At 33.1% G+C, this 9,713-nt stretch overlaps 1 protein-coding gene across 1 annotated transcript; it reads right to left on the reverse strand.

Moving 5' to 3' along the window:
- Positions 1–2,075: 2,075 nt before the first annotated feature.
- LOC120330097 (transmembrane protease serine 13-like) lies at positions 2,076–6,506 on the reverse strand. Its single transcript, XM_039396923.2, has 11 exons — positions 6,339–6,506; positions 5,871–5,917; positions 5,074–5,199; positions 4,648–4,761; positions 4,391–4,546; positions 4,176–4,252; positions 4,005–4,090; positions 3,515–3,614; positions 3,101–3,275; positions 2,521–2,664; positions 2,076–2,390 (listed from the first exon to the last, which is right to left on the reverse strand). Exons 5-11 carry the CDS (start codon positions 4,425–4,427, stop codon positions 2,215–2,217), a joined length of 795 nt encoding a protein of 264 aa, XP_039252857.2. The 5' UTR covers positions 4,428–4,546; positions 4,648–4,761; positions 5,074–5,199; positions 5,871–5,917; positions 6,339–6,506; the 3' UTR covers positions 2,076–2,214.
- Positions 6,507–9,713: the final 3,207 nt, after the last annotated feature.

A 9,713-nucleotide genomic window follows, 5' to 3' on the forward strand; every position in this document is an offset into this window, starting at 1 on the left:
TTAGGTCTAACCGCAGAAAAATTGAAAGCTGGAATTTTTGATGGACCCCAGATTCAAAAGTAAATGAATGACGCAACTCTCTGTAATTTTATGAATCCATGGACGACGTTTACAAATGTAGTAAAAAAATTTTGGGGAGAATCAGAGGCGCCCAACTACGGAAAGCTTGTTGAAAAACTACTCACAAGTCTCCGTCAACTTGGTGCAAATATGAGCATCAAGTTGCATATTTTGCACAGCCATTTTATTCGATTTTCAGAAAATCTAGGTGCTGTGAATGATGGGGCAAGGGCTTCCATTAAGATATAAGCGGCATGGATGCCACCATGCTTGCAGACAACTGTTGGTCTATCAAGCGCGATGATGCCGGGGCCCCCTATTTTAGAAAATCAGTAAAACGTCAATTTATAGCTGATGACATCTATTAGTTAACATTTATTACAACTTCCAGCTTTAAGTGTGAATTATTTGGTGAGATTCTATAGATATGTTCAATACAATTACAGAAAAATGTTGTTTCTTCATTTTGCGTATCTTTATTGTAGCTATCGGCATCCTGTAGAGGGGGATATACCATAGAAGAAAAACTAGACCTCATAGAGAAAAAGTAACAGCATTTCTGGAATCAGCGCACTCAAATTCGCTAAAAACGTTTAAAACATCTTAGGCACCATGGAAAAACTTTTTCTGTCTGCCACTGTAATAATTATTTAATTGTTGTAATAAAATATATATAGCTTGTTAGTCTCTTTCATTTTTCTTGCTAGTTCCGACAATAACACTATTGAGTGATTTTGACAATATTAGAAACATATCAAATTGTAACTAAAATGAATTAGGTTGTGCAACAGTGAGTATACCTGTAATATTAATAAGGGTGAAATGTGGAGAGTGGGAGGGCGAGCAAAACTGAAGCGCGTGATCGGCAATGCGTTTCAAGCCCACGTCTTACCTGCGCGGCGGTGCATCTTTTACAAATGCAAGGTGCTCTGAAGGCGCTCTCGTGTACATTATTGTAAAAAAACAGTTATAATATCGGTAACTATTAATCTTTTGTTCGCGCTCGACTATTGCACTTTTTTGTAAAGCGGAAACAACATGTGTTCAGATATAGACGAAATTATTGGGTGTGTGTGTTTCTCAGAGAGTTGGAAGTATATCTCCTTCACATTCGTCCACAAATTGCAGCAGTATTATATAAGTACCAGGCATAAAAGTCCTACTGACATTCACCAGTATTAATCTATACCTGTTACCAAATGCAGGGTATGTTGAATTCACAGGAATAAAATTCCCCTTATCTGATCATCTTTGTTTATTATTATGTTATAGCAAATTGTCTTTATGAGTAGAAAATGTTCATGTTTTGTGATAGGTGTGGCGCGAATATTTAAAGTGCTCAATGATGTGCCGCGACATAAAAAGGGTTGGGAACAACTGGGTTAGAATTACTGGATATCGCCGAGGCGGCCCAGTTTCGATTCTGGTCTGGGAAGCTACTGAACTATACTTAAGCGAAAACTTTCCAGAAGGACTTCAGGAAGATTGTATTTGCTAATTTATTGATTTGTGTAGTTGTAATTGATGTAGGTGATAAGGAGATCATGAAGATGCATTCAGACATGGCAATGTCAAGGGTATAATGGAACATTAGCACAACATTTTAAACAAGAGGTAGCATTTTGTGCCGATATTGTGGCGTAAAGGTTAACAAATGAGTTGAAAAAATGACTGGCCAGTACGGGGACCAAACTCACGACATTCGCGTTATTCGCACGACTCTCAAAGTCTATAGCCAAAATGAGCTAACCGGTCATAAAATTTATGGTCAATATCTCATCCAATTTCTCAGATTACAAAATGCGTTTTTATTATATCATCAACATTTGTAAATACCGATAGTGACATTGATGGCGATAAAAGCTTTTATTTAGAATGCTCCTCAAATCAGTGAGATTGTATTCCAAATTTTTGATTTTGTAAAAAGCGAACAGTCTATAGAGCAATTGTTTTATTTGCAACATATTTCTGTGATCATATTTAACAATAGTTGGTTTGCGATCAGAAATAATTCAATTAAATATCAAGTTTCAGTAAATCTGTTGGAATATTTTGGCATAAATTAAAAATTTATCATAATTCTAAATAAAGATCATAACAATTTTAATATTTGTGACAGCTGCGATATCATTTCTAGATTGAAGTGGGATTTCTTCATCGCCCATATAATTTCATGTAAGATTTAATCCCCGACTCAAATATTCCCGTTTTGAAAAATTGGGTGAATCCTTCTTGGGGTCCGGCACAACCTTTTCCTCTGATTCTTACACCAGTCAGATACCAATCGCAACTGTTCTTTCGCTGACATACCAAAAATCCTCCGCTGTTTCCTTTATATACAAATTAGTAAAATACGAGTTTTATTTAGACACTGGTATGATAACATATAAAATCTGAAGAGTAATATTTTTTTCTTTGTCTAATTTTTAAACTATTATAAGTAGGAATTATCATACAAACCTAAGCAACTTTTATAATCCAAATTTGGGTTTGTCGAGCAAATTGTTGCTTTATCGTCTTTAATGACATCGTAATCAGACTGTTGTAAGCAGTTTGAATTGTTTGTAACTTTAAGTGGTATCTCTGACACAGAATAGTAAACCCCTGAATATAACGATTTGTGAGTTTAATAATTATTCCATATTTATCATTCTGGGGACGAAAACGCTAATGAAAGATTCTGCGAACTATACGATTATGTATACTAAAAATTTAAATTATTTTTAGCGAAAGTTACACACAGATCAGCTGTACGTTGTAATTTTTATTTGAAAATATTTTCAATTTGTTTTGTGTTTCTCGTTTTGCTATTTTATAGTAACATACGAATACATACGAATCCATATGCCCAGAAGGCATTATTTGATATTGCGAAGACACCTTATGCCGCAATCACGACCAAACTATATAGTCACATAGTAATCATGGCCGGTATGACGGAACATATTGATATTCTCGAAACCCAAAAATATGGAAGGTACATTGAATAAAGACCGTCATCAAAAAATTGAACATTTGAATATAATTAGAAAGAACGAACCATCAAATGACTTTCGTTGTACAAATCCTAGAGTCACACAAGTTTCCCCAATTACCGGAGTTTCTTCGTTCGACAAACAGATTGGGTGAATATAATCATGCGAAAATGACAAACTTTCATTAAGCTGCATTATAGTAACAGACTCCCAGTATCCACGTGTAGCAATGATCTGTAACTTTTATTAAGAAATTACTCGTTTTTTTGTGTTGTTTTACCACATTCAAGCATTTCTGTTTGAAGAAGACGCCAAAAACGATAAACAAATTCTGCGCTTCCATCTTTTTCTAATTTATTTATTATAAGCGCTCATCGTGTGTTTAGGAAATTGAGGCTTTGCAATTTCTTGGAATTATACTGGTCAGTACGTAGGAAATGAAATACAAATGCGTAATCAGGACTGCTCATTGAACGTACTTTTGTCACTTTACGCTGAGCAGCTTGAGGTGAAGATATAGATCCGTGTAATCCGGCACCAATTCGCAATTGATGGAGTTTTGATTTTTTCATTACCGACCTTAAAGACAGATATTACTTTTGATGGTATAACTATGAAGATCTTGTATATGCCATATTAATCATCAATTGCTATATGTATTGAAACAAAACAACGACGAGATTATATTACAAAAAATTTAGTTGGGAGTATCATTATATCTTACTGGCCATAGTGGAGTTACATTTTCATTACATTATACGAAAATTCGACAAAATTTAAAAACTAAAAACACGATTTAGGGACCTGAAAAATTTACGTCATCTTCACAACCTTTTTTCACTATAAAAACCAACATGATTTGGATTCAAATGAATGGCGTATCTGGCCAATATCGTTAGACTAATTCACTAAGTTACGTTCAAAATTGACATGCAAAATTTAAGGTAGGTGATTTGTGTATCAACTTACTTAATGCAATCTGAAGGCAAGACGACCCATCTATCGTTGATGATGATGCCTGTGCATTTTAGCTTTTTCCCGACGTAAAGTGACGCCTGGATAGGAAGTGAGAACATGGAAAATTAAACTTTTTAATAGAATATATTATTATCACTTTTACCAGCATTATTGAATATTTACCACCCAAGGCCATTTATTGATAAGTCTTCTTGGCGTGGAACCACCATATCGTGTCAACCCATCTTGTCCGCATTTACCTTAGAATACAAAAAACCGCTTTGTTATAACTAAAACACATATTTTTTGAATGACTTTTGTATTTTCTATTTTTTACCGATTTCAATAAGATTTCTCAATTTAAAAATATCTAAACGCAAATACATTCTTACTCTTACCTCCCGTTAAATAACAACATTCGTCAGGCTTGTACATCTTAGTGGAATAATTTGGAATATCCCAGCAGTATTTTGCAGACGAACATACAAATCCACCTACATCATTTATGCACTTTCTGTCGGCCTTGCAGGGCGACGTAACACATTCATTTACGTCTAAAATTGAATACATCAAATGCAAATATTAGTATCTTTTCTTATGAAAGAGAACAGGCAAATTCTTATCAAAAAATTTCCCTCTATGCGATAAGTCTCACCATTGCATGATTTTCCGTTTGAAGCAAGTAGAAAACCATCCCGACACGTGCAAGTAATAACACCCTTGTCTTCGTTCTTCGTACAGCTTTATTCGCAAACACTACAGTGTGGCTCTATATCAATATAGAGTATGAATATGTGTTGATATGAAGAAGATATTATGAATGTTTGTGTACAAGAGTGGAATAGAAAACAAGAATGCCTACAATAGGGCAGTATAAATAATAAAAGATGGTTGTTGTTAGACTCATAAACCATCGTCTTCTGGTTCACATGGGTCATATGTTCGTTAATAATACATCGCTAAAAGACACGCATGGCAAGAGGCCGGGATATGCACAAGTATATATTTATTTGTTCAATAAAGACAACATTGACAATGCGAAAAAGTGAGTGTACAAAGGGTAATTAAACATTTTACTCACCTGTACAATTCCAGCAAGTTTTGAAGCACATAGTCTTTAAAGTTAAAGCATACTCTAATGATTGGCAATGCTCATCAATCCTTGGGCACCAATCCTGCTCATCCACACATTGCTTTTTCTCACCGCCTGCAGCATTTTAAAATCTGCCTATTATTTTCAGCCCAATTTACAGTCTCTACAGCTATAATTATTTGGACACACAGAAGTTGTTAGTTTTTTAGTACAAGGTATTATATTGAGGTAGATCATTTATTAAAATTTTACATTCGTCCAACAAAATCACTATAAATTACTCTAAAACACCATTTGATACAATGCTATCTAAACTATGCTATTTAATTTATGGTTTCTGAACTCAGAAATAGACATTTTAGTTTATAGAAATTTGATGACTAAAACATATTTAAAACACTTAAATAAGAGGCTGTTTAGTTTTAAGTCTCGATCTCTCAACCCAGGGTTAAAAATTTGTAAGAAATCACAATGGATTACAAAAAACTTTATCTGTTCTAGATGTTTGCCTTAACTACGGAGATTTACTGAATACACAATATGAACGATACGTGGACAATTTAAATTATTATTGCCATATTGAAATTTTAGAAAAATTTAATCACCCATAACGCACTCCTATAATTGAAAATGTTTGTTGCCTTCCCCCGTGTTGTATCGGTAATCAAATTCCATTGTTTGTCGGTTGGGAAGTTATTGCGATATATAGCGTAAAACGTTTCTGAATTGAATATTTGTACGAAAATTTTGATAAAATAAAAACAGTGAATTAATTATATACTCACTAACAATGACCAAAAATGATGCCGACAGCAATACTTGAAAAATAAGGCTGTGAAAATAAATAAATATTTTTTCTTAGAATATTAATTACCTTATTCAAAGTCGATCCACCTATAGGTACAATATACAAGTACAAGCAAACTAAGAATAAGAATTTGATAATAGATTAGGTTTACAATTACGTTAAAAACAGTGCTGTTTTATACATAAATCTTCATACTTGGTAATTTCCGAATGTCATAACAGTTCTTAAATTGGTTCTAAATTAGGAATTTACAATATGAACCGAAACACATTTGAATTATATTTGACTACTACATTTTTCTTTGAAAATTCCCCACGGGAAGTTGGAATGCAGAAAATTGTCCCCAGCAAAATATTTATTTCCCGCTTACCTTATATATTTCGACAGTAAACGGACTCTGTCAGCATTTGATGCCGAATTATCATAAACAAGTACTCGCACTTACCTTTGGACTGAAATTCCCATTTTCTTTTATCTGTTCTTTTTCACTTAATATTTATCTCGTTCTAGTATAGAGATGTAACAATATATTTAAAACTCCTTGGCAATAAATATTCGTCTGTGCATCCAGATTACAAAGTCACATATGAAATTAGTTAAACGTTTTTCTACCATCTGATACTTTATCTATATGAAATTAACCACCTAACGTGAGTTTTCTACAATTATATATACAAAAACAGATCTTGCAGGCATGAAATATATATTTAAAAAAAGTTGGAATTTTAATCGTGAATGTTGTCATCTCTGCGCTCGATAATTTATTTTTAACTCTATTTGACTTTTTCTCTCGGACAAAAAATTTTATCTATGCAAATAGATTTAACAAATCCATTATTAATTTTCAATTACTCAAAACGTCATATAAAAACCAAAAAAGTTGAACTCTTTTAAACGTTTGATTTAAGACCAAAATGATCTGAACTCGTAAACAATTGACCACGTAGAATATGAAAGTAAATCTACATGTTCAGTGAGGTAATTGAACATATGAATAATAGTATTGCGGTTCTGACCGAAAAACTTTTTGGATCGAGTGTCAGAGAAGATTGTTGTAGAGATTGGAATAATGACGTCCGGATGTCATAGGTTTGACTTATTGGACCAAATGTTGAATACGTTGTTCTATTAGTAATTTTTTTTTATAGAAACCATGAATTTATCCTCGGTCTACAAAATATGTGTTTTTGTAAAGTTGGATAAATTTATAGGCAAATCAATCATTCGCTTGTTGATAACCGAGACATTTTGAAATTATACATTTTTGACAATGCTGATGATGAACAACGTTAATGAAACTGCAAAATGCCCTCAAGGCTGCACTATGAATTGTAACTTGTTTGTTTAAATAATTTTTGTTTTTTCGTGAATCCTGTGCCGACTTAAGTGCAACTGAGTCAGTTGACTCATTAAATGTTTTTTTCATTGGTCTAACATTTGTATAATGTCTTCGTAAACACAGTCGTGTCAAAACACTTCAAAGAATTGGCAGAGGTGTAATCTTTAGCAGAAGCAAAGTTAATATGGAAACACGGAAAATAAAAATGTATTTATTATAAAATAATTCCAAGCAGACCCTTCGATTTTACTGACTTATAAAGAAAAATTGATTGACGGTGGCACGAAAAGACAAAAATAAATTTTACATTTAAACTTCTGAGAGAATAGCTATGTAGACATCAAGTTGATATATCTATTGATTATCCTCGGCCGACTAATGAATATTAGCTAATCAAGATTGTTTATTATGGTGCTATAGTTCCTTTCATTTTATTCAAAACTATAAAAGTCATTTTATAAAAGGAAACTTTAAAAGTTGGGATAATGATCCAGAATAAAGAATTAGGTGCGGTCCGAATCAAATACTCGAAAGGGGCGGATACGGACCGCGTTCCACCAGTTGAGTTGCCCGGATCTACACATCACACTTAATTCGATCAAATTTTGCACTCATTTTATATATGCTATTTCTAAAAAAATTATCCGAGCTTTCCTCCAAATTAATTTATCTCAATCCCAAGCGGCGATATTTTGGATAAACTACCCTTATTTTCATTTTCCAGTACTTAGTTGTTCCATGAAGCACAGGTAGATCATTTTGTCCGAGACATATCATCAGCTAAACATATGTAATATTATTCTCAGTAAATCGCTTTACTCTACAACTAATATATAGAACAATTATTTTCAAATTTGAGTAGATTTCAATTATTAGTAATGCACGTTTTTACTCATTCACTGGTTTTCGCGAAGATAATATTTTGGATAAAATATGATCAAAACGTATGAAGTTTTTTATGTCAGCCATGGCTATTGGAGTTTCATACAAATATGCACAGAGCCTGCATATGTGATAATTACGTCATATAATATCTATAATTAGTTGACAATCTACCCTTTCGTCAAACTTTTCATTTCCCCAAGAGTGAACGAAATCACAAAGACTACCTGATAAATTTTATTTATTTATGATTTAACGATGATTGTAATACCGGTCGATGTAGTGGGGAAACATGGGAAATGAATTGGGCTCAGAATGCAATGTTATTAGAATATCTAAAAAATCTCATTAATTTTCTCATTTGTTTTATAGGGTTTCATGTTATGTTTTAAGTCTATGTCTAAATTATTCACTAATCGATTAAATCTAGAATACTTCACCAAAAGATTCTGCTGCGCTTCGTTATAGACTAATAGGATAATATATTATAAAACTTACCGTTAACAGTAATTTTACCGTGCATTGTATTAGAAACAAATCATTGGATATTTTGTAGAAACAATGACCCTACCACTTTACCATTAACGTTGAACTGAACTTGTCCTTAGCCCTGTACCCAGCCCGAACTCTCCCCAGCCTTGATTGCAAAATGATCCGATTGCTAATCCTCGATTTGCGGTGAATTTGTTGGACATATTTAAAAATACATATATAAGTGAATTGTGGTTAATTTTGATAGTAGCCTAATTAAGCTGCGATAAAGCTTATTGGTCGGAGTTCGTTCTATCTTTGGTATTCATGATATCGTTTGAATTTGTGAACGTGCATAAATGCTCAATATTTTCCTTGTTGGCGACGAAAATGGAATCCTGAGTGGCTAATGAATATATATATATATATATATATATATATATATATATATATATATATATATATATATATATGGTTCACTTGATGGTACATTCACTTCTTTCGTGGCACAAGGCTCTCGTGGCACATAATCACCGTCACCGTCAGTATTAGCAGTTAACTTTTTGAAATCGATATTAGAACCTCGGATGTCGGTGCTCGATAACCAACTTTGGTTCCACGCGTATGTCTACGTTGAACCAGGTTATGCATATCAGGTTGTGCGCCATCTTGGTACTCATACTACGGGAGCGCCAATAATTTACCATATAAAACCATGCAGATAATCGAAAATTGACTCTGGGAAAAATGCAATACTACTAAATTTTGTAGTAAACATTCACTATAAAAAGAAGTAAAAGGATTTGCCATCATTGCATCTGAATCTGTGGCGGTCAGGACTAGATGTTTTATACAAGATCTAGATGTAAAATTTGGATTTCAGATGTTAGCTATGTAATCTAGACATTTTTTTGTTCAACGTTCTGAATAATATCCAATCGGAAATAAAAAAGCGATGTGTATAATTGTTAAACGAATAGTATTTAGAATTAGACGTCAGAAGATAAAACTTCAGATGTTAGCTATAAAATCTAGACATTTTTTTGTTCAACGTTCTGAATATTATTCAATCGGGAATAAAAAAGCGATGTGTTCAATTGTTGAACGAATAGTATTTAGAATTAGACG

Source organism: Styela clava, chromosome 12, assembly GCF_964204865.1.
Source record: "Styela clava chromosome 12, kaStyClav1.hap1.2, whole genome shotgun sequence".
Lineage (NCBI taxonomy): Eukaryota > Metazoa > Chordata > Ascidiacea > Stolidobranchia > Styelidae > Styela > Styela clava.

Excerpts from the sequence above, each read along its gene's own strand:
- LOC120330097 (XM_039396923.2), bottom strand. The coding sequence starts at position 4,427 with ATGTACAAGCCTGACGAATGTTGTTATTTAACGGGAG. Across the intron at positions 4,091-4,175 it reads TCAATAAATGGCCTTGGGTG|GCGTCACTTTACGTCGGGAA; the intron begins GTAAATATTCAA and ends CTTCCTATCCAG. Across the intron at positions 3,615-4,004 it reads TTGCCTTCAGATTGCATTAA|GTCGGTAATGAAAAAATCAA; the intron begins GTAAGTTGATAC and ends TCTGTCTTTAAG.